Source organism: Rasamsonia emersonii, assembly GCF_000968595.1.
Source record: "Rasamsonia emersonii CBS 393.64 chromosome Unknown ctg1118621760337, whole genome shotgun sequence".
Classification (NCBI taxonomy): domain Eukaryota; kingdom Fungi; phylum Ascomycota; class Eurotiomycetes; order Eurotiales; family Trichocomaceae; genus Rasamsonia; species Rasamsonia emersonii.
Window position 1 is genome coordinate 1 of NW_013563070.1, and position 24,038 is coordinate 24,038.

Below are 24,038 nucleotides of genomic sequence, written 5' to 3' on the forward strand. Positions count from 1 at the left end.
TTGTATGCCCATGTGAACGGGGGATCTGGTCTTAGTCAGTATCTGACGTCAATCTCAGTCATAATGCTTGCTTACACAAAAACTGCCGCAGATCATGCCGATGGTCCTCCGGCGAATACTGCTCGGCGTGGTAGCTCGGCGTCAGCACCGTCATCTTGTGCCGGTTAATCGAGTAATGGTAGAAGAAATGCCGCGTCTTCTCGTAGATCTCGCGCGGACTGTACTCGTTGCCCCACACGTGTAGCAGCTTCTCGTACATGGTCCAGGGCCCCAGTTTGGCCACTTTCCGCAGCCGTCCAAACACCGACAGCTCCTGGTAGGTCATGCCCATGTCGGCCTCGTCCGACTGCACGTACGTCGATGTCATCGGCTCGAGTTCGGCTGTCGGTGTTGCTTTCAGGAAGTCCTCTAGGATCGGCAGGTTGAAGGCTGTGATGGCCCATTTGATGAAGGATTTAAGGTCGACCTTCGAAATCGACCCGCTATACGACCAGTCAGCAGTGAGCGTCAAACGACGATCAAACGTATGTATGTACATACATCGGGTTGAGCTGCAGCAGTCAGAACATTACTCCACAAATTCTGTTCAAGGGCACTACTTACATCTGCACTGCTGCAATCGTATTTCGTAAGATAGCCCCGAAGACTGCTCTGTCAGACCGATCAATCAACAAAAATATATAGACTCCAGCTCATACCTCTCGTCAACATTGGCACTCGCCAAAACGAGAAGCCCTCCATACCGCTTGCGCACCGTCGGCAGCATCTGCGCAAACATGTACGACAGAATCATCCGCAGGCGCGCTTGGATGTTCTGCAGCGCCGCGTTTTCGGCCGAGCTGCCGCCATGCACCTTGAAGCGAGGCTGGAAGTTGGTGACCGCCGTGAATAGATTCGTCAACGCGCTCACGGCCGTGTCGATATTCATGTCGATGTGGTACGAGCCGATTTCCGTCGCCAGCCTTTTCGCCCGCTCCCGCGTGGCCTTGCTCGAGTTTTGCGACCCCATGAACGCGGTGTGAAACAGCCGGCTGACTCGTCAGCACGTTAGATAAATGCTGTGCTAGACATGCGCATACTGGCAAACTTCCTGCGGCTCTTTGGGCAGCCACGTCGACCCTTCGGGTTCTGCACACAGACGGCGGACATCCCTGATCACGTCCTTGTTCCCCTCCGAGATCGCCCTGATGACCTCTCGGCACATGGAGAAGACAATGATGGCAGTGGAACAGCTATCAATCCCTCCACTCAGCGGGAGGAAGAATCCCGCAGCGCCGCCTCGGCGGATGTAGTCCCACAGCCAGCATGCTGGGCCCAGGGCAATCTCTTCTTCCGGCAGGTGATACCGCGGCTCGACCGGTTGAGAGGGCATAAGCCCAGGTTCGGCGTCTCCTGCCACTCGGGATAGCCGCATGTCCAGTTCCAAGCGGATGACCGCAGGCTGCTTGCTGGCCTGCAGTCCGCGGCTGGCTGTGGATCTGAAGGTGCGAACATCTTCGATATCCACCGTCGCAGTAACCACCTCGACGTCGTTCAGGGAGAATTGCGAGCCCTGCGCAAGGATGCTACCGTTGACAACGATCATGGCGCAACCGTCGTAATAGAGCCGGTCTCCGTCGCAGCCTTGCTGATTTGCCTGGTTTTGTTAAAATCAAGACGAATATTGCATCAACCCGTCTACTTACATAGAGATATATACCACCAGACTGTAGGCGTCAGCTCTTATCTGCTCTTCAAGGACAATGATCCATACCGATTGCGTGGCCTGCGTGATCAGATTGATCCGGGTATCCAGCTTCCTCAACTCGTGGTGGCTCCCAGAGGAGTTGGAGATGATCTCGACACCTGACCTGTTAGCACGTATCATAGAGGATAATTAGGTAAGAATCCTCTACCTACCCGCCAGACCATACGGAATATGAGCGCTAAGCAACGTCAGCAGGCTCCCTTTGGGTCAGATCGAAGCGACAAACCCATTCGGCGTGAACAGCTCCTCACACGTCTCCATTCCTAGAGAGCTCAGACGGGGACTGGAAGTGGTTCAAGCACGGCGTACCAATGCATGTGTCTCTGGTGCTGATGACGGCGTCACCAAAGGGGACTGTGTACTGCCCGGTGATGTTCCCTACGATCTGCTCGAGGTAATAGTCCTCGACTTCGCGCGGACGCTGCCAGGGGGTGAAGTATCGCATTTCTCTGTAGTTTCCATCTGTCCGGACAACATTAGTATTGTCATGTCTTGTCTGACATGTCCCAAGAAAATCATTACCATTGGCCAGCCACATCTTGGGCCGGATGAGGACAATCTTCTTGTTGTAGAAGACCACACGGCAGTTGTAGCGGACATTGCGATGGCGGACAGGCATGCCCACGTCGACGAGGATGTCCTGGCAGACCGGATCCTGAATGATGCGGGCCAGCATCTCCCACGAGTGCAGAAAGACGTCACCCTCGAGGAAGTGGTCCAGACAGCCGTAGCCAGTGATCTCGAGCTCAGGGCCGACGCGCATGGTGGCTCCGGCCTCTTTGGCGCGACGGATGCTCTCGATGATGCGGGCAGCGTTGCCTTCGAAGTCGAGGGCCCATTGATTGAGGGAGCTGGCAGGAGTTAGCAAGAGAGCTTGGATAGCAGCAGGCAGGATACAGACCATGTCGCCAACGTCACCAAATGGCCCATTTTGAGAACGTTTCGTTAGTAGTAACTGGTATGACTATTCTGTAGATCAGCAGGTACAAGCATGATGCACTAACCAATTGATGGAACCTTACCAAGTCTGGATCATCTTAGCTGCATCTTTGCTTACGATCAGCATGACGTGTGAGGGTTTCCTGCTTGGGAAGCGGCACTCCGTTCTCCGTCATGCACAAAGCTTGGCCGAAGTATTCAGCTAATTAGGGCTATGGTTAGAGACTAACTTCCTGACAGAGGGCAAGGATAACTAGATATCGATATAGTAATTTTTTATCGATTATTACATTCTTTAAAATATTTTTATTGAGTATCTAGTTCCATCTTTAAAAGTCATAGCATTATATAATGAACAATGCGGTATCCCACGTGAGGTTCTTTCCAATTCGGGTAGGCATCGGTAAACATTTATCCGATTTGCTCCAGTATAAACGCTCCGTTACAAAAGATTTATTATTGTTATTTTTTTATAAATTATCAAAATTACAAAAATACGTCAATCTGGTGCCAAGCAGAATCTCTGGGCGATCAGAGCTTTTCTGTGGATATGCCGAACTAACCCGTCGCAGACGCATGGAGGGGCCGATGACGCTGGCTGATTAATACAGAGCGTACGAGTGGGGAAGGAGGAGACAGCCCGGCAATATTCCGTAATCGCCATGTTTACCCCAGAATCGTCCATCTGAATGACAGTTCCTTCTTGTTTTCGGTGTTTATATCGTCATTGGCATGAGATAGACTAGCCCAGACGTGTCTGTGCCTTTTCTGAGCCTTCTTCTCGACCAATTCGTTTTGTTCGTCTGCCAGCTACCATGAGCGCCCATCCCGGTCCGCAGCTCCCCTCCCCCGCGCACATCCAGGCCGACTCGATGCTCGCCCGACGGTTTGGCAGGGAGACGGTCAACTACTTTTCCAGTCAGTACCTGTACTTGAATTAATTCATTGCGTGCGCATTGTGACAACTGCTGATTTTTTTTTTCCTCCTTTCAGGCTCCCCGTTGAACCGTCTCTCTTTCCTGCGGACAGAGCACCCGTTCCTCGCCGCCGCGCTCAAGCACCCCTCCACCCGCTTCATCCTGCTCAAGGACCTCGCCCCGCTGACCCAGTCGCCCGCTGAGCTCTACTACGCCCAGTATGAGGATGTCCAGAAGCTGGTGCCCGCCGATATCTACGACAAGTCTGAGGAGGAGATGATCCGCGACTACGACTCCCGCCGAACCGTCCCGCAGCTCGTCTTCCTCGGCCTGGACGAGTCCGACAAGGACGGTACCATGGAATGGAAGATCTACAAGGGGAGGCCGTACTTCGCTCTGGACGTGTCGCAGAGAGGAAACGAGGAGCAGCAGGCTCATGCCAAGGAGCTGGTCGAGGCCATGGAGGCGAAGGGGCTGACCTTTCTCAAGGCGCGGATCCATAACACGCTGCCGGCTGATCAGGGTGAGCAATCCAATGTCATATCCAACTAGGCCATTTGATGAGCTAACTGAAAACTTGTGCAGCCGCCATCTACGCGCAGGGCCGGGCGCTCATCGACTGGAACACGCGCAACACCTTCTGCGGCACCTGCGGCCACACGACGCTGTCGGTCAACGCGGGCACCAAGCGGGCATGTCCTCCAACCGACGCGGCGCTCGCAGCGCAGGGCAAATCGCCAGAGCGACCGCCCTGCTCGACGCGCACGACCCTGTCCAACCTCTCGTTCCCCCGGACCGACCCGACCATCATCGTCGCCGTGCTGTCCGCCGACGGCCAGCGCATCCTCCTCGGCCGCTCCAAGCGCTTCCCGCCCAACTGGTACTCCACGCTGGCGGGATTCGTCGAACCCGCCGAGTCGGTCGAGGACGCCGTGCGGCGCGAGGTCTGGGAAGAAGCCGGCGTGACGCTGTCGCGCGTGGTGATCCACTCGTCGCAGCCGTGGCCATACCCGGCCAACCTGATGATCGGGGCGATCGCGCAGGTCAGCGATCCGGCCCACGAGAAGATCAGCCTGGCGCATGACCCGGAGCTGGAGGATGCCAAATGGTTCCCGATCGCCGAGGTCGAGGAGGCGCTGAAGAACGGCACCAGTGGGATAGGCGAGCCGCCCGGCCCGTACTACAAGGAAGGGAACCTGCGTCTGCCTCCTCCCACGGCCATCGCCAACCAGCTCATCCAGTCAGCCATCAACCAAGACTATATCAGCGATAAGACCTCGAAGATGTAACGAAATCTACTGAGATAGATATCTTACAGTATGACGTTTATTCTTTTCTTTATGACCTAGCGATGATAGAGAGAGGTAGGTTAGGTGCACGTGCACCTCGAACAATTTCTGTTCTGTACATAGATAAATCCACATTACATTGGATATGAACATCGCAGAATTGAATTGCTATGAGGCACAACAAGTTCCTCCTGTTTGTTCTGTCCATTAAGGAATAACCTCTCTCTCTCTCTAAGAACAACCCAACTACTGTATATATATCTATATACAGATTTTGCAACATCGATACCCGTTGCCACTTGCCCATACATAGCCAGACAGACAAAGACTAAGACTACACGTGCAGGGCGCCGCGTGAGATCCAGATCCCTACCCCCTCATGATTTCTTCAGATAGGAAGTGAGTGAAGCACGTCACCAGACCAGTAAGCGCTTTATTCGTTAGAGAAGACCTTAGAATAATATCTCGAGAAAAAAGAAGAGAATCCCACAGTAATGTAGTTCCATCCAGTTGTACGGAGTACAAGCGTCCCGATATAAGGGCACCGCAACCTGACCCGCCCGTGCAGATCATCAATCGAGGCCGCGAGGACATCGAAATCTTGATTTGATTTGATTTTTGTCCCAACTTTCATTGAGAACGCATGCTGTCACCACCGCCTTCCTGTCGGACCCGTTTTGCTTCCCGTTCGTTGCCCTGAGGAATGGATGCGCTGGCCTTGCGCTTCTCCTTTTCCCTTTCCCGTCGAGCTTCTCGATCCTTCTCCTTGCGGAGCGCTTTGGACTCGAACTCGTGCCAGTCTCCTTCAATGTTCTCCAGTCTATATACGACATGCGTTAGCGTTGTCTATGAATGAACATGACAAACAGCAATGAAATCTTCTTGGACTTACTCAGTAGCCTGCTGGGGACCCGGTTCCTCCGTCACAAAGTAAGGATGTGAAAGCACCTCCTCCGCAGTGGGTCGCTTGGCAGGATCGTAACGGAACATCTGGGCAACGAGGTCCAAGGCGGCTGGGGACAGGATGTCACGATAAATATCCTCGAATACCCTCTTCTTCCTCTCCGTCGGCCGCATCAGTTCGAACCACGGCATGTCAATAATGCCGGGCCAATCCGCCGACGTGGGCGTCCCCAGAATGTTGTAGAGCTTATCCAGTTGACTGATCTCCCCGCCGTCCCCGGGGAACACGGCCTTCTTGCTGAACATTTCGATAAACACGCAGGCAGCACTCCAGACGTCAACAGCAGGACCATATCTGGTTTCGCCCAGGAGAAGCTCCGGAGGGCGGTACCAGATAGTAATGACTCGATTCGTATAATCGAGTTGACGGCTCTTGGAGAAGAAGCGAGCAAGACCAAAGTCAGCAAACTTCAGCTGTCCCCGATTGCTGATCAAGATATTGGCCGCTTTGATGTCCCGATGGAGGACGCCGCGATGATGGAGATAGCTAAGACCTTCGAACATCTGCTTCGCAAGATCCTTTTTGTGTGCTGCCGTCAACGTGAACGTCGGGTGGTTGATGAGCCCCGTCAGATCATGTGAGAGGTATTCGAAAACCATGAAGCATTCGTTCTTTTCGACCATCACTTCGAGCAGACTCACGACGTTGTGGCTGCGAAGGTGTTGGAGCAACTTGATCTCGCGGACAGCCGTGACGGGAAACCCGTCTTTTTCACCCTCCATGCGGATTCTCTTCAAAGCGACCTTTTCTTTGGTATAGATGTGGATGGCTTTGAACACCTTGCCATAAGTACCCGCACCAATGACCGATTCGTTCCCCGGTTTCCGATAATAGACCGAGTCGGATTCTTTGAACTCTTCGGCCAATGTTGGGCGTGGTTTCAAACGTTTCACGACCTTCTTTGGTTTCTTGACTTCAGGAGACCGCTCACGACGCCGCTCAGGCCTAAACTCCGGCCTGCGGTCATCCCGTCGTCTATCCTCGCGGTGATCAAAGCGACGATCGTCTTTCCGAGAATCCCGCGGGTCTGGTCTATCTCTGAAGTCTCGACGGTCATCCCTATTCCGAGGGCGACGGATGTCTCTATCCCTGTCCCGGTCCCGGTCCCGATCCCGATCCCAATCTCGATCCCGATCCCGATCCCGGTCTCGTTCTCGGTCTCGATCTCGGTCCCTTCGGTCTGAACGGAAGTCATGCAAGAATTTAGGGGGAGGTCCGCTGGAGAGCCTACTACGAGGTGGCGGCTCAGGCTGTCGAGGGGGCGGTTCTCGGGCCTGCATTCTCTGTGCAAGATCTGGGACAGGTTTCGGTATCGGGGCAGGGGTAGTCTTGGTTTTAAAGGCGAAACTAAATTTGCCGCCCTCTTTCGCCGGAGTCGACGTCGTATTAGGCTGGGCAGGTGGAGGCATCTTTTGAGCATCGCCATTCTCCGAGCCTGGTTTCGTTCCTTGGTCTTCCACCTGCAAGTCCTTGGACGGCCTGAAGGGATTCCCGCTCTCCCCAACGTCAGGAGACATTCTTTCGTCGGCAGGGGGGGGAGGAGGAGGAGGAGGTTGTTGGTGCACTGGACTGTTCGAGCCCGAATTCGTTTGTGAACCCTGTGGGCTGTGTTGGTCACCACGACCTCGCGACCCCGAAGCTGTCCATTGAAGGTTGCTGAAGTGTCCTCGACCACGCTGCGGAGTCGCACCGTTAAAATTTTGTGAACTTGCACCCGAAAATCGTCGGTCTTGGCCAGGACCATGGTAGTTCCCACGGTAGCCGGAATGCCCTCCGCGAAATGGTGGACCGGAATACCCCTGTTGCATGTGGGATGGCGGACCAGAATACTGGCTTTGGTTTTGATAGTACTGTCCCTGCGGGGCTCCTTGAGGGGGATAACTGTTCTGCCGATACGGAGGCGAGTGACTATGTATCGGTGGATGATATTAGCATAGACTAAGGGGAAGACAAACAAAAAAAAATGCAAAATGGGGGAAAAAGAAAACTTACCCGTGCTGACCAGCAAACGGCGGTTGGCCGTTCCATCCACCCCGCCCACTTGAGTAAGGTGACCCAGACTGAGGTGAGCCATGATAAGAACTGGTTGGAGTCACAAACTGCGGAGAAGTGGAATACTGTCGGGTATCCACACGCGGCCGGGGCGGTCGCATTCGCTGGTGGCCATGCACATCGGACGCTCGCATGCCATGCATCGGGAAAGCCTCCCGTATGCGGCTTTCGCCATCCATCGGATCGCCAACATTGTCGGAGTCGAAACTAGGAATGGGCCGAAGTGGAGATGGCGATCTGTTGGACTCATCCACAATAGACTGGATCGGTCTGGTTGAATTCATATTCCGATCTGGTTCCAGGGAGTCTCGAGACGGTGATCGAGACCCCGAGTATCTCGAATGGACTGAGTGGCGAGACGAAGCACGATGACGGCGACCCTCGAAAACAGAGAGACGAGACTCCCGGCTACGAGACCGTCGGCGAGGTGAATCAGGCCTGCGCTCGTTCCGTCTTATGGGCGATCGAGACCGTCGAAACTTGGGAGGCCGGCCGTGTTCAAGATCGTCAATCTCTCGTGGAGAGACAAATTTTTTCGGCCCCTTCTCTCGATAGGGTATTTCCTTCCGGCCTCTCCGAGGGAACGTGTCACGACTCGACGGAGGCTTCTCGCGGCTGTCAGGGAGGTCACGATGGTGACTCTCTATATGATAGGAATGACGATCACGGTGATGGTGGTCACGGCGAGAAGCGCGGGGTGATGGACTGCGGGTTCGCTTCCGCTTGGACGGTGGTGCTGCCGGGGAGTCGTCTCTCCTCGATGCTTGCTCCCCTACCGGCGAACGCTCGATGCTTCGATGTGGGCGGGAAGGCCGTCTTGGAGATGGAGACCGCCCCCGAGCGCTGGCCAGCGAGCTCCGGCGAGAGGGTGGTGGATAGCGGCCCGCTGGAGCGCCGGGAGACGAGTCACGATAATTGCTCGACGCCTCGTAGTCGGAAGGAGGGCGACGACGCGATGGTGGCGATGATCGTGGGCGACGATCTGGCCCGCCCTGTTTGAAACGGGGATGATGCTCTCGGCCGCGGGTTCTGTCCCTGCCTTTCTCGCGTTCCGGGCCTCGATCGAGATCACGATCACGATCACGGTCACGATCTCGGGGCTCTTTGGCGGCTCTCCACTCGTCTCTCACCAGCGGACTCCTTCGGGACCCAGCCATGTAATCTTCTTTAACGGCATCTGGTGAGAATGCGGTGCTCTCGTAAGGAGGAGGGTGAAAGGAAAAAGGTGTCGATGGGGGTGGCTGCAGGGCTGGACGAGGTCGAGGGGGGCAAGGGCCGAGCGAGTCGGGTGGAAGAGCCTCCTCTGTTCGCAGTCTCTCACGCTCGCCCTCTGGATCAACGGGCGTGTCTGGCGTCTGTTCAGGTCGGCCGGCGGTTAGTGTTGGGTGCGCGGAACGGCCGTTTTTCCGGGCGGGAAAAGCACGTCTGCAGCCTTGGCAGCTGTGCGGGCGACCTGTGGGCAAGGCGACGCATAAGACTCCCGTACAGAGCATACAGATAGAGGGGATGGGGAGATACGCACCTCTCGCATCCGGCCTAGACATACAAAGCTTGCACTGCGCGCAAGCGAGTTTACAGCATGTTGCGTAGGCGCCTGTCCAGTGGGGCTTGGTCGGGGCGGCTGTTGTGCAGGACTCGGAGGACGTGCTCACAGCACCGCAAGGGACTTTGGCCAGCCGTGACCATGATCCCAAAACCCTCGACTCTTTCAGCGCAGATGCTCTACGAATGCCTGTCGGGAGCGACAGTCACATTGAGCCAGCGGCTCTCCTGCTGCTGACCCGAACCGACTGGAATGGCGATGGCTGCCGGAAACCTCCCACCGGCTCAGACAAGAATGCTTCCTCAATCCTTCGCCCTGAAGTCTTTTCTCTCGAGCAGTGGCCAGTGACTTTTGGTCTCCAAGCTGTTGGCGAGCTCGTTCCACCGCTTTGGCTCCCAGACTCACGAGAACCCATGTGGTGGGAGTGCAATCTGTCAGTGTCGGACTATCCTCCTCCAGATGGCGCTTGCACCCATTTTGGCACTCCGATCCTCTCAGCAAGCCTCTCTCCCCACTGCCATCAGCATCTCTTGACCAGAGACGGTGCTATCTACGAAATGCAACAAATGCAAAAGAACGAAGATTCGCTGTTGTAGCACAGCCAGCAATGTCAACATCACTAGCGTCGCCAGCGTCCTGTCCGAACCTCTCCTTTCTCCTCCAGACTCTCACATCCTTAACGGAAATTTGAATGACTCTCAAGAAGCCAGACTGTAAGGAATGATGCCGTAGAGCCCAGTGAAGATCCTTGCAACCAAACCAGATCCTGCAATCGGGCATGTGATGGCCACGATGAACATAGTCCACTCCACGAAATCCTATTCTTTCACCGAACAGTAAATCATCGGAGTTGACGGATTCAAAGGACCGCACGTCAAGGACGAAATCACCCGTTAATATCGTCAGGGAGCACTGAATACCGTAGCAGGTAAAGGAACTGGAATAACCTCGAAGGTTTACTGCTGGTGTGAATGCGATCAACTGTGGGTTGAGTGCCGCTTGACATGTAAGTGATGGTTACCAAAGGTAGTCAGCTTCCGGGAAGTTGTCAGCGTCATTGCAAGGCCACGAGCGAACCGGTCCCATGGTGTACTCCTATTATCACCCCCAATCGAAGTACCTTAAAAGGACCTGGGTTTAAAGCCATATCCTGTCATAATAGGCTGGTAACCACAAGGCTGAGGGGGCGTCAGCAGTAAGTAATCCTTGAGACCTCTTGGCAGCTTTCTTGAAAGAGGTGATCAAGAGCCGGGCAGTAGGCTCCAGATGGCGAGGGGCTACAAAAACAAGTATGGATCATCTGCGATCCTCACGGCCATAGCCACCTTATACATCGTCAGGGTATGAGGTGTGGAAGCTGGAAAAGTGGTGTAGACTTCTGGATCAAATGGCATAGAGGCGTCGTAGAGCTGTTGCGTGGTGATGTACCGGTCGGTCGGTCGGCAAGCTGCAACACAACCACAGACCAACCACAGGCAAGGTGACGCCGTTGCCGGCGGGCGCGAGGTCGATGCGTGACATGGTAGAATAAACCCCAACTCCGGATAGAAGAGGAAACGAGAGAGTACTGCTTAGTGTCCTGTTCAACAGGACTGAAAGAAAGGATGGCTGGCTGCGATGCTGAGGACTGGCAGGTTGGGTGGTTGCGAGTTGGCTGGCTTGGGGCCACGGCAATGCCAAGAGCGTCCCGTCGCTTAGCTGTCATGTGATGCACGTGACTGAAAGTGAGGCATCAACTGGCCTGCTTCAGGCATCAACATCCACTCCTAACAATAACCACGTACTCTTAGATAGAGATCAAAAATATCTATGAGCTACCAATTCAATTTGGACTTAAGATTGCATTAAAGTTCATATCTGATTGGTTTTCGAGCTGTGTACAACATTATCACCCTCTGTCATTGCATCATCCACGACAAGCCCCAGTAATGGCACAAATATGTATTTTCTCTTGATCCCTCTCACTGGCGTAACTTCCCCCCAAAACCAATGTTCATAATTCTCTTCATGTCCTACTCGAGTCAATCCCATATGCCTTGAAATAGCATTGAATAACGGCCTGCCCATCCATGAATCACACCGTAACACCTTCCCTAGGCTCTGTTGCAGTGAAGTGTTGGCCTGAAGTCTCTCTATCTCTCTGCGCCGCCTGCACATGGATTGCTGACTTGACTCTCGTCTGTCTTGTCTTCATGACAGGCGGCATTTTGTATTGCCAGTTAAACATGTCAAAGTAGTGCTGCTGCATGTCCAGGCCCCTGCGCACGCATTCCTTCAAAATCAACTCATCCGGACGCTGGAGCTTGACGGTACTTCTAGCTCTGCCGTACCCTTCGTACTGGAGCTTCCCGACTTCGTCTGGTGCCACGCCAAAGATGTGGTTGTTAACCTCCCCCGGCGACGGCTGATACTTCCAGCGGACGAATGCCTTGAGCGTCTCGTGGGCATCTTTCAGTGCCGTGCGCTTGAGCACCTTCCACAACAATGTAAGGCTGGGCTGCGCCATAAGCAAATGCCTCATGCCGTTCCTACCTGCACCGCTGAGAGGGTGAGTGAAACGGACGTCGAGTTTCACGAGGAACAGGGTTGCAAAGAATAGATCCATGTCACTCCACAGCCGTCTATTCTGAATCGTGCCGATGCGGCGACCGTTGTCCGGAATATCCATTAGGAACCACAACTTCTTGATCACGATTGCACAGTGCTTCGGCAGACCAACCCCCTCATGAGCCATGAGTTTCAATATCTTGTTAACTACTGATTCGCGCCAACAGACCATCTTAAGCCACCGGAAAGATGGAACAAAGCGTGTCTCCCCAGTGATTGCACTGTTCCTGCTGCTAATTGGATCCGGAACGCAGAGTTTCCGGTAACAGCGAAAGGGAAAGATGCGAGCAGAGTGAGGGGCCTTTTTGAGGGCTTGGGAAAGGATGACCGTCATCAGATGGGTGTTGATCATCGCATGGAACTCTTTTGAGATTGCGTAAAGAGAGATAAGTTCCTGGACACGAAGGTAACTAGCGAAGTGAAACACCAGCTGCGGATGTCTGATAATAGCCCGCAAGACGTTGAATTCCTGATTTGACTGACTCTCGCCGTTGCCGGTGCCAGGGCCTTCGCTATTTCCACCTGCGAGTCTCGCACGTTTGTTCCTGTTGCTGGTTGATCCAGATTGTGCAGGGGCAGTAGTTGCATTCTTGCGCACCTTTTTGCGCGATGAGGACTTTGAACCTGTGTTACCCGAAGCTCCCTCCTTATTATCACCTTGGCTGCGAGCCGGCATTACTGGGATCGTCTGCGCTTGGTCTTTCATTCCGATATTAGAAGCCGCATTGTTATCGGGAAATCGGTTCGCCTGCAGAGGTTTGGCTCGAGTCCTAGTTGCATCTTGGAAATCAGAAGGACCAGTAATAGCAAAACCATATCCAAGATTAGGAAGCTGGCTCGACATCTGAGGAGGCCTCATGTTATTGTTGGTTATTCCTCGAACGGTCAACGGACTTGCTGGCAGCCCTGGTCTGGCTTCATCACTGGTAGTTACGGGAATCGACGATGATATATTTGCCGGCTGACGAGGGAGATGGGACTGCAGATCGTTGTTGCCATGATTTCTCCAATGAACATCTGGAGGACTGACATGCAGAATCTGCAACTGAGTAGGCAAGCCATGTTGGTCTGAATCACGCGTTTTTCCTGAAGTGTCCTGTCCACCGGTCATGCCTCGAGGAATTGTCTCATTGACTTCTGCTGGGGGAAGCATCTCAGAACCGTCATGACCAGCATTTGGGCCAATGTACTTGATGCGCGCCATGGTGTGTTTCCAGAAACTCGCTATCAAAGACGTCAGATATCTCTTGATTAGACACGTGCATGCGCATCAAAGACAGCAGACTTACCTCGAATGAGGAAACCTTGCTTGTTTATCGTCTTTCTCTGAATGCTGTTCGACTTTGACAGGTTGTGTTCACAGTCTGTTTGGTAAAAGAGACGCGATGAAGCAAAGGTAATAATGTCCAGAATCAGGAAGACAAAAACTAGACTCGAGCTCGAGATGTCAAGCTATTTGAATACCACAAGAAGTTTTGAGCGTGCAGAAATGAACGAGGTGGAAGCCAAGTCACGTAAGAGAAAGAGGGGAGAAACTGTGATGGCAAGTGCCTGTGAGACGCGTGTGTTTGTTTCTCTCACTCTCATCTTGTTTCCTCTGATGTTACGAGGCCTGTCTTTATAGCGGAGACTGCCGAGAAGGGAACATTCACTGGTGAGGGAAGAACAATAGGAAGGTTGCCATGGCTGCCTGGTGTGAAAGGGGAGAACAATAGGTATCCCCCGATGAGGTCTCTCACTAGTCTAACTAAACAACAATGATCAGTGAATGCCTTGCCACTGTCAACCTGGACCGGAATATTCCAAGTTCCAGGCTCCATCAGTAATAATTCACATCTGTCCTTAAATTTGTATGACCGCGTAGCAAAATTGATTCAATGCTAGCGACAAGTGTTGAAAAAAAAGGATCTACATGACAATCATATTTCAAAATCACCGCCCATCTCTGATCTTTGGAAGAATATGATTCTATTTCCAAAGAATCCCCTCTTTTGTGATCATGTTGTTTCCGAGCCTTCCACCGAGAAACGCCCAAAAAAGCCAAGTCCTAAAAAATGGCTATCCAAGGAGTTGAGTCTGCCTTCTATTATATGCCAGGATGCGTAAAACGTTGAGGAACGAAAATACCCAGGTAATCATACAGCAAGACCGCTGGCGACAGCAAATATGTTGAGGCGTAAAAGAACTAAATAAACAAGTCCTCCCACTGTCCCGGGAGAAGAGGTTGAACAGTATAAAATGCCCATGATAACCTGTTGAAAGGTCACACCATAACTCCGGTAAATAAGGACTGCTATAGACGTAAGCGGCAAGAGTCGCATGAACTACGGAGGATGAAGGACATGGCATGCGCAAGATGCCAGTTCAGCAGTCATCATCTCCGGTTCAGCAGGGTTAAGAACTCCTCTCGGGTCTTCGCGCTTGACCGCATGCAACCCAGCATACAGCTGGTGGTGGTTGTACTGCTGGTCTTCTCTACCCCACGCATGACCATGCAAAGATGGGACGACTCCATGACAACCCCGACACCACGAGGTTTCAAAACTTCTGAGATCGCTAGTGCGACCTGTTTGGTGAGACGTTCCTGCACCTGCAGTCGTCGGGAGAACATTTCGGCCAAGCGAGCAAGTTTCGAAAGACCAAGAACACGTCGATCAGGGATATAACCGATGTGCATCTATTATGCAGTATCGCGATTAGTTTTCAGAATTGCCACGAAGACAATGGTCAAGGTATCATACCTTTCCGGTGAATGGAACCATGTGGTGCTCACACAGAGAGAAGACTTCGATGTCCTTCACAATAACCAACTCATCATGGTCTTCGTGGAAAACAGCCCCATTGACCAAGTCTCTCACGTTCTCTTCATAGCCCTTTGTGAAAAAGAGCATAGCTCTGGCGTATCTTTCGGGGGTCGCTCGGAGACCCTCTCTCTCTGGATCCTCGCCAATACATTCGAGAATGGTCCTCACAGCTCCTGCCAGTTTCTTTATTCTCTCTTCCGTTTGCTCCGGCGTCGACTCAAGCCGCGCTCTTGTTCCCGGACCTACGGCGTGTTGTTAGCTCACGTATAGCATCGAGCAGCGGTCGCACACTAACAGGGCCAACTCAATCCATCGAAATCAATGGGCGGGACAAGCGTATATGGACTGGCAGGTCGGCTGACAGTTGTGGGGGGCGTCAGAGGAGCACCTTCGTCTCGTGGATCACGCGGCGGGTCATTCAGCGAAGGTCTAGAGACTGCTCAGTATCCAGATCTCGACATGTGGAAGAATAGTTTTTACCTTGCCGTATTCTTGGAATCGTTGTTCGCACTCTTTGAGATGGATTCACTGCCATTTTTATGAGAATTGCTCTCCGCGGGCGGCTCAATGTCAACTGCAGGGCGGAAGGAAGAACGGATGGAGGCATTCAGACTGTCTCGTTCTCGTTCCCGTGCGCTGGGAGTGGAAGACGTATGCAACGGGGAGCTGCCATTCAAAACATGAGATGGTAGAGCAGGCCTGGGCCTTGGACCCAAGGGTGGAGAAGAGCCAGAACTCATAGTAATCTTCCTTGGGGTCCGCAGTGAAGTGGGATGGAGGGAGGGATTCTCGAGAGGGGGAAATCAGATTGTGATGAGTCAATCACTAATTGCACGGCGACATCATTTATTCATCCGAGGCTGGCAGCTCATTGATCGACACGATGCCAGTCCGGACCTCAGGAAAGAGTCACAATCGGGACTGCGCACGGAAGAGCCGCCCTCGGAGAGCGATAGAAAGGCACTTTTTCACATCCCCGCGATGGGACAGCACGGGCCGTGATCTAATCTGGATTAAAACGGACGTAACCAACGCTGTTTTAGCGGCACGAGACTCGCCGCCGGCTCTCCTGCTGAGCCCGATCGGAATCACGCGCCTTGGCGGACGCTTCTTCGGTCCTGATCCGGTTAGTGGCGTCGCTCTTCTGAATGAGTCAGATAGAGCTACGATAAGCTCCACCGCCTTGCGTTGTAGCCACCAACTCGTACGAGAAACCCCTCCACATGGCAATTAGAAAGTATAGATGCACATACTCTTTTATTTATCTCATCTGATCTGCAGTACAGTACAGGTAAATCTCTAGTATGTATGTACCAGGAGGACCACGAATGACGGACATCCAAAAATGAGACATCACTGCAGCTAATTCAATTACCAATTTCTACCTCGTATGAATTCTATCCCTGCCTAGACTAGAAAGGTGTTCTTGGATTTAATACATGTTCGAAGGCACGGTCTTCTATCTTAGAATTTTAACTTTAAATGCATTCGTGCTCATACAAGTGACTATTACCATCCGCAGATCCCAAGAAAACTTCCCCCGGACAAGAAAAAAGAGTAACTGGAAGGGATATCATTGGAAGCTGCTAGGCCTCCTGCTTTTCCTCATGCCGTGTTGCGTGCATGCACCATATTGGTTCTCAGTAGAGGACGTCAAGAGAAAGAGAAAGGAGAAGACTCGGTAAAGGTTAAGGGTGCGAAGAAAATCCCCTTTCATTTACAGAGTGTCTCGCGTCCATCGCATGACTCATGCACCCCAATAAGTGTGAAGCGAAAGTGAAGGTTGCATAAGTTTGCTGAATATTTCATTCTTGTGAATGTCTCTTAAGGCTCCAGCTCCTCAGTGGGCACATCTTCCAGATCCTTGCCAACAATGGCATCGGAAACCTTCCAAACTTGGAGCAGGTTATCCTCCGCTGCAGAGCAGAGAACCCATGGGTCACTCAGGTTCCAGCTGAAGTCCGAGATACGATTTGTATGGCCACCATGCATGAAGAGACTGTTTTTCACGATTGTTAGAAATGACCCGGGAATGACATCCATGGCACAAAGAAGGAACACTCACAGTTCAGGCGGTCCATCCTGAGCGTCCTCAGGCGTCTGTTCTTCTCCCGCACGGCTCAGATCCCAGAACATAATCTTGCGATCATAACTGGCACTGGCCAGCACTGCCTCTTCGAACGGATGCCAGGAAAGCGAGGTGACGGATTCGTTGTGGCACTCGAGCGAGTGCAATTTAGACTTCAGGTTGCGAAGATCCCATAGACCTACAGTCTTATCTGCCGAGCCCGTGGCCAGGACAGTCTCTGCGGCAGGGTTGAAGGCGATCGCATTGATAGCATCTCGGTGCTGGCCCTCTGCACAGGCTGCCGCCCGCGAGACTTCCGGTTCTCGAATATCGATGATCTGGAGAGTGATGTCATCGGAGACAGTGCCGATCAGAGAGGAGTGAAGAGGATGATGTTGAACATCGTTCACGATAGAGGAATGGTGGGTGTATGTCCGCACCGGCTTGAGAGCCTTGTTACCCTTCGTATACGTGGTCAAATCCCTGAACACATTAGCAAGAAAACAACGACAAGCGGGACTCGAAATCAAGCCATACCAGAGACGAACAGTCTTGTCTTCACTCCCAGTAGCAAGGTGGCCCGCGGTATGCGGACTCCAGCTCAATCCAAAGCCTTCCCTTGTATGTCCCAGCAACTCTAGCTGCGGATTGACATTTCCCGTAGGCAGACTGGGATGCTTAGAGCGGTCCCAGATCATCACCCTGCCGTCCGTGCACATCGTCGCAATGATGTTCGGGTTCTGGGGTTGGTATCGAGCCTTGTTGACCTCGCCTTTGTGGTCGATCTTTTGCACGATGTTGAACTTCACCTCCATAGGAGCCTTCTTGGAGTTTCCGCCGTATCCACCGATCTCACCCCTCTCCTCGTCATAGTCCTCTGCATCAGGAGTCATTGGGTTGGGAAGCTGTACATGGGCAATTTGCAGGTAATTCTGTGCATCGTTCGACGTATGGGTTCCTAATATTAGACGGTGGGTTGAGTAAGGCTTATCGGGGATCCTGGAACTGTGTTAGACGGGAGCTTTCTGGCTCATATGCTGATGGGCGTACTCTTGTTTATCAGGAAGCCATTGAACCGTAAGAGTCGGCCATTCTAGCGCAGTGCTGAGAATCATATCGTACAGGAAGGGTGCATTTTTCTTCCATGTCTTGTACTCTGCAGTCGTGGTTAACAGGCAAACTCTCCTTTGATAAACCCGTAAAGGTCACAATACCTTCGTTGATAATTTTTTCTTCTGTCCGTTCTTCCTCTTGTTCCTCCTGCTCGTCAATGAACCCTGCTGTAATGTTCTTGTCAGAATCGAATTCCGTTAGCTAGGCGCTGGAATCGCACCATCTTCGTAATTATTATCCTTATCCATGGCTGATCGAGCGCACGTGTAGAGCGAACAGAGATCTTGGTAGCTGCGAAAAGTACAGTGTAGCTGAAGAGCACAATCCAATTTGCAAGGACTGAATTGCGGGAAAACTGGTGTTTGATCCGCCGCAAGAGCTAGGCGCGGAGATCCTAGAACATGGCAGCAAAAAGCGTCCCGACGACTACGCGACTCGTTCGCATGAGCAGAGAAGAGCGCGTAAATGGGCAACACTGGCGCTAATCCGCTTTTGGTTAAGGGCTTGGCGCGTTCGTGGCTTCCTGACCCTGCAACTCCCCGGAACGGCGCCACCTTGTTCCGGGAGCTCGGCAGGCGGCGTCAAAGGTGACTGGTCTCCGGAGGCTAAGACGAGCATCCCGTTCAGCTGCCAGACAACGGCGACAACGCCAACGACACGTTTTTCATTTTTCCACTTTTCACGTTCACTGCTCGAATTTCTTTCAGGAATCTTGCTTGTCGAGGGCCCTGTATCTTTGTTTTTTGCCACATTCGCTCTGGGCCTAATGCTTTCCACTCGAGCGCAGGTTTCTTGTTTCTATGTCTGATCGTTGGCGACATTGCCGCACTTGCTTCCCTTGACAGAATTCGCTATTATTACCTTATCTTACAGCAACCATGGGTGTCCCCAAGTTCTTCCGTTGGCTGAGCGAGCGATATCCTGCGATATCGCAGCTCATCGCCGAGAATCGCATCCCGGAATTCGACTGTCTTTACCTGGACATGAACGGCATTATACATAACTGCACACACAAGGATACAGACTCTCCTACCTTTCGCATGACCGAGGATCAGATGTTTATTGCGATTTTCAATTACGTCGAGCATCTGTACGGGAAAATCAAACCTAAAAAGCTCTTCTTCATGGCAGTCGATGGGGTTGCGCCTCGCGCCAAGATGAACCAACAGCGCGCTCGAAGGTTTCGCACAGCTCTGGATGCGGAAGTAGCGAAGGAGAAGGCCATCGCCCAGGGTATAGAGATGCCAAAGGAGGATCCGTTTGACAGCAATTGCATTACGCCAGGAACCGAGTTCATGGCCAAGTTGACTAAGCAATTGAAATACTTCATCAACAAAAAGGTCTCGGAAGATACGGATTGGCAAGGCGTGGATATCGTTCTATCTGGCCATGAAGTCCCGGGAGAGGGTGAGCATAAGATCATGGAATACATTCGTCAGAAGAAAGCACAACCCGGCTACGACCCCAACGTCCGACATTGTCTCTACGGCCTGGATGCCGATCTGATTATGCTCGGGCTTCTTAGCCATGACCCTCACTTCTGTCTTCTTCGTGAAGAAGTTACCTTTGGAAGGCCGAACCAAAAGAAAACAAAAGAGCTGGAGCACCAAAATTTCTATCTGTTGCACCTCTGCATGGTTCGGGAGTATCTGGAGTTAGAATTTCAGGAGTTGAAAGAAAAAGAGATGGGTTTTCCTTTTGACATGGAACGGGTCATCGACGATTTTATTCTTATGGCTTTCTTTGTTGGAAACGACTTCCTACCGAACCTACCGAGGCTCCACATTAACGAAGGTGCATTGGCAGTGATGTTCAAGATATACAAAGATACTCTACCGAAAATGGGCGGCTACATGAATGAGAAAGGCACCATCAACCTTGAACGGTTGGGAATCCTGCTTGATGCTTTGACTGACGTCGAATTTCGATTTTTCGAAGCCGAATACTCGGATGCTAAATGGATTCGGGCCAAGAGGAATGGCGTCGAAACGTTGGAATTGCCGGAGAACCAGAAAACCTTCACTATCACACCCGCGCAGAAGGAGATCTTAAAGGAAGTAAAGAAATATGTCCTTAATCGGCCAGAAAACGTGCGTGACTCGAAACCGTTGGATCTCCCATCCACTCTACCCGCGCGTGACCGCAAATTTGTAGAACAACTTGCAGATGATCTGCGCTTGCGATGGACCACAATCGAGGATGAACATGGTGACCGCTTCATCAGGCTGCAGTTACCTGCAGCGGCCAATGCGGGTGGAAATTCCGAAGGCAGCAATGAAGAAGATGAGGAGGAGGAGGAGGAGGAAGATGAAGAGGCGTCCATGGCGCTCCACCGGGTTATCAAGAAATATGAGAATGCGAAGGTGCAAGAATTCTCTGCGGAGGAAGCAAGAGCTGCGGCCGAAGAGAAATACGAGAAGAAATTCCAGCAATGGAAGAACAAGTACTATGAGGAAAAGTTTGGCTTCAGCCTTGACAACGAAGAGGAGATGAAAAAATTGACGGAAAACTATGTACAGGGCCTCCAATGGGTCTTGTATTATTACTACAGAGGCATAGTGTCTTGGCCCTGGTTCTTTCGATATCATTATTCTCCGATGATTTCTGGTATGTTCGGAAGATTTTCCAGTTTTCTATGACACGACCGTACTGACGAGCAGGCAGATGTCAAAAAGGGTCTTGGTGCGGATATGAACTTCAAGTTGGGCCAGCCCTTCCGGCCGTTTCAGCAACTTATGGGCGTCCTTCCCGACCGCAGCAAGCAGATCGTGCCTCCTGCATATCGTGATCTGATGACATCACCAGAGTCACCCATCATTGATTTTTATCCTCGTGAGTTCGAACTGGATATGAATGGCAAGAAGATGGAATGGGAGGCGGTGGTAAAGATTCCGTTATTGATGAGAAACGCCTCTTGAGCGCGATGGCGACGAGGGACCACTTGCTCACTCCTGAGGAGAGGGAGAGAAATGAGTTCGGTGTGACACTCAAATTCACCTACTCGCCTGATATTGAATTCACATATCCATCATCCCTCCCTGGGATATTTCCGGATATCCCGCATTGCCATTGCATTGAGAACATTTTCGACCTGCCGACAATGGAAGGCTTGGAGCCTTTTATCGGCCTCGTCGAGGGTGTGAAACTTGGCGCAGCTGCACTGGCAGGCTTCCCTTCTCTGAAGACCCTGCCGCATGCTGGCCAGCTGGCCTTCCACGGGGTCAATGTTTTCCAGCAAGACAGTCGTAATGAGAGCATGATCGTTACGATACTTGAGTCGGAAAAGAGGTCAAGCATTGAATTGGCCAAAGAGAAACTTGGAAAAAGAGTCTATGTTGGGTGGCCATTCCTGCAGGAGGCTCTCGTGGTACGCGTTTCCGATGAGCTCTTCGATTACGTGTTGCCTGAAGGAGAACAAAACGTGGTCTCTATTCCTCACTCCCAGCAACAGATCGAGCAGTGGCACAAGAAGGCGGAAAGGATAGAGGGATATTACAGTAAACGACTGGGAATGATTATAGGCCCAGTTGAATCGATGGTGCATGTGCACATGCTGAAAGGCTTGAGGAAGACCGATGAGGGAGCGACGGTGAAGGAGTTCGCAGAAATTCCTGGGCAAGAGACCGACTACGCTCTGCAACTTATTGTGGACCATGTTATCAGCGAAGACGAACGGTTCATCGAACGGGAGGCTCTCCCGATCGAGGAAGAGTTCCCTGAAGGCTCGAGAGCTTTCTTCCTTGGCGAGTACAATTATGGCAGACCGGTGCATGTCATTGGACACGAGAAGGGGAAAGTTAATGGATTGATCGCATCGGTCAAGGGCAAAGAGCCAGAGTTCGGGAAGCTCCATGCGAAAGCTGCTGAGAAGCTATCGCCATATATCCCTTCCTTCGCGATTGCGAAGAGCTTACAACTGAATCCCTTGGTGTTGGCCAAGATCACGTCCTCGTTCTCCGTGATGGTCAACAACCAGCGAGTGAACCTAGGCCTCAATCTCAAGTTCGAGGCGCGGAAACAAAAGGTTTTGGGATATTCCCGTCGCGGAGAGTCTGGCTGGGAATTCAGTCAGAAGGCCATTGATCTGGTCCAGCAGTACATGATCAGGTTTCCCGACTTCATTGCCGGGATTCAGCGGAATCCTCAAGGCGATCGATACGAGCCGACCGATTTCTACCCAGAGGAGATCGCAATGCAGAAGATCAAAGAGATCCGAGAATGGTTGAAGTCTATTGAGGCAAAGAGCTTCGAACGAGTGCCGCTTGATGCCGAGCAACTTGATTCCGATATTGTTAAGCTGATCGAACAGGACGCGGACCGTCTCGTGCAGAGCCAGCCGCCACCAGAAGCGAAGAAGATCAAAGGTGTTCCTCGGGGCGCTCTCCTGAAGCCTTCCGATGTGGAACAACGGCTTGGGAACCAGAAATTCGCACTAGGAGATAGAGTCGTTTATGCGCAGGATTCGGGAAAGGTCCCTATCGCCACACGGGGAACCGTTGTCGGACTCACACGGACACCTCGGACGGTTCTGCTGGATGTCGTGTTCGATGTTTCTTTCATGAGCGGGACCACGCTGGGAGACCGTTGCTCTCCGTTCCGAGGCTCGACAGTCCCAGTATCCTCTGTTCTGAATCTGACAAACAAACAACTGGTTGTCAGCACCCGTGCTGCCGCGGAGCAGCAAGCTCAGAAGCAGAAGACTCCCCTGACAATCCAAGGGTATGGCACACCACTTGGGCCCGGTGGGCAGGGGCAGCTGAGAGAAGCACGGCCTCCTCCTCCACTGAAAGGAACATTCCGTGGTGCTCTTGCGGGACAACAGAATGGCGTTTCTCGAGGGACAGGAGCTCCTCGTGGTCCTCGCGGTGGCCGGGGTGCTGTAAATGGTGCCTCGCTCCCAGTACGACCACACCCCAATGGCACTGGGCAGCCGAATCATGCTGGGAAGCAGAATCAGGATGGGCAGCCGAATCACACTGGGCAGTCGAATCACACTAGGCAGCCGAGTGACGATTCTCATCCTCGTGGGGGACGAGGCCGGGGAGGTCCTGCCAGGGGCCAACGCGGAGGCCGTGGCGGTCAGGCTTACACTCGAGGTGGTTATATTGCTCTCGAAAAAGGGGACCCCGAAGAAGGCGTGGTCAAGAACAACCCCAACTTCAAGCCGCAAAATTACTCCAACGTACCGCCACCTCCAAATCTGAACAGAGGAAGTATACGGGGTGGCAGAGCGGGCGGTGGCCGTGGTGCACCACGTGGGAACGCTCTCAGAGGTGGTAGAGGTGTGCATCGAGGAAGAGGTGCTGCGGTGGCTTCTTAACAGTCTGTCATGAATGATGTCTATGACGTTTTCTTCTGATGCTCATGAGTCATGCTTTGTTTTTTTTCTTTGTTGATTTACGTCATGGTTGTGTTTAGTCATGATACTCCATGAGCAGAGGAATTCGGTTATAGAGACCTGTTATGTTCGGTTGGTATGGGTCTTGCACTGCTATTATTATTGCGTGATGAGGGTTCAACGGTATGGGTTGTGTGTACATAGATACATAACTGTACTTTAGAACCGGAATCACGACCTGAATAAAAAAAATAATGGATTCGCAAGCAACTGCCACAGTACCTGCCTTGCAGAGCGCATTATTTATTGCGCGGGTTTAGCGGACAAGTTTGCCTTGGCAGCAGGCGTTGTAGAGGAATCCATTCAGCCCATACAGATGAGTCATGCTTTTGTTTCCAGCTTCAGTAAAGCTGAGGCTGGCAATAACTGTGTGGGGAAGGACGATGTTAGCCCGCGGGGAACCCCCCGATCTCCACAATCAACAAAATCCGGGGAGCAAGATGTGATCCAACAGGGAGAGATTAATTCAATAATAAGCATTGTGGTTCAATATTGTCCTATCATGGTATTTCCCGCGTCGAGTCTTTGAATAATGGCGAAGAAAAGTCGTACAAGCACGAGGATGGCGGGCGCAGGAAGGACGACTGGCTGGCTGGA

At 52.3% G+C, this 24,038-nt stretch overlaps 6 protein-coding genes across 6 annotated transcripts; 2 read left to right on the forward strand and 4 right to left on the reverse strand.

Moving 5' to 3' along the window:
* Positions 1-76: 76 nt before the first annotated feature.
* Positions 77-2,813, reverse strand: T310_5875 (NAD(+) synthase (glutamine-hydrolyzing); the record flags this gene model as incomplete). The annotated part of the gene is made up of 11 exons (XM_013471260.1): positions 77-482; positions 541-551; positions 604-613; positions 699-1,031; positions 1,080-1,636; positions 1,686-1,706; positions 1,754-1,850; positions 1,974-2,010; positions 2,057-2,209; positions 2,270-2,702; positions 2,805-2,813. Coding segments are annotated over 11 exons (2,067 nt in total), but the record flags the coding sequence as incomplete, so codon positions are not given.
* Positions 2,814-3,501: 688 nt separating this feature from the next.
* T310_5876 (NADH pyrophosphatase) lies at positions 3,502-4,892 on the forward strand (the record flags this gene model as incomplete). Its single annotated transcript, XM_013471261.1, has 3 exons — positions 3,502-3,604; positions 3,716-4,126; positions 4,189-4,892. 3 exons carry the CDS (start codon positions 3,502-3,504, stop codon positions 4,890-4,892), a joined length of 1,218 nt encoding a protein of 405 aa, XP_013326715.1.
* A 630-nt stretch (positions 4,893-5,522) lies between these two features.
* T310_5877 (uncharacterized protein) lies at positions 5,523-7,373 on the reverse strand (the record flags this gene model as incomplete). Its single annotated transcript, XM_013471262.1, has 2 exons — positions 5,523-5,712; positions 5,785-7,373. The coding sequence occupies 2 exons, from the start codon at positions 7,371-7,373 to the stop codon at positions 5,523-5,525; spliced, it is 1,779 nt and encodes a 592-aa protein (XP_013326716.1).
* A 4,039-nt stretch (positions 7,374-11,412) lies between these two features.
* Positions 11,413-12,185, reverse strand: T310_5878 (uncharacterized protein; the record flags this gene model as incomplete). Its single annotated transcript, XM_013471263.1, has 2 exons — positions 11,413-11,463; positions 11,532-12,185. The coding sequence occupies 2 exons, from the start codon at positions 12,183-12,185 to the stop codon at positions 11,413-11,415; spliced, it is 705 nt and encodes a 234-aa protein (XP_013326717.1).
* A 4,501-nt stretch (positions 12,186-16,686) lies between these two features.
* On the reverse strand, positions 16,687-17,823 carry T310_5879 (uncharacterized protein; the record flags this gene model as incomplete). The annotated part of the gene is made up of 3 exons (XM_013471264.1): positions 16,687-16,861; positions 16,928-17,413; positions 17,468-17,823. 3 exons carry the CDS (start codon positions 17,821-17,823, stop codon positions 16,687-16,689), a joined length of 1,017 nt encoding a protein of 338 aa, XP_013326718.1.
* A 1,098-nt stretch (positions 17,824-18,921) lies between these two features.
* Positions 18,922-23,363, forward strand: T310_5880 (Phosphodiesterase I; the record flags this gene model as incomplete). Its single annotated transcript, XM_013471265.1, has 3 exons — positions 18,922-20,650; positions 20,708-20,875; positions 20,908-23,363. The coding sequence occupies 3 exons, from the start codon at positions 18,922-18,924 to the stop codon at positions 23,361-23,363; spliced, it is 4,353 nt and encodes a 1,450-aa protein (XP_013326719.1).
* Between the last annotated feature and the right edge of the window lie 675 nt (positions 23,364-24,038).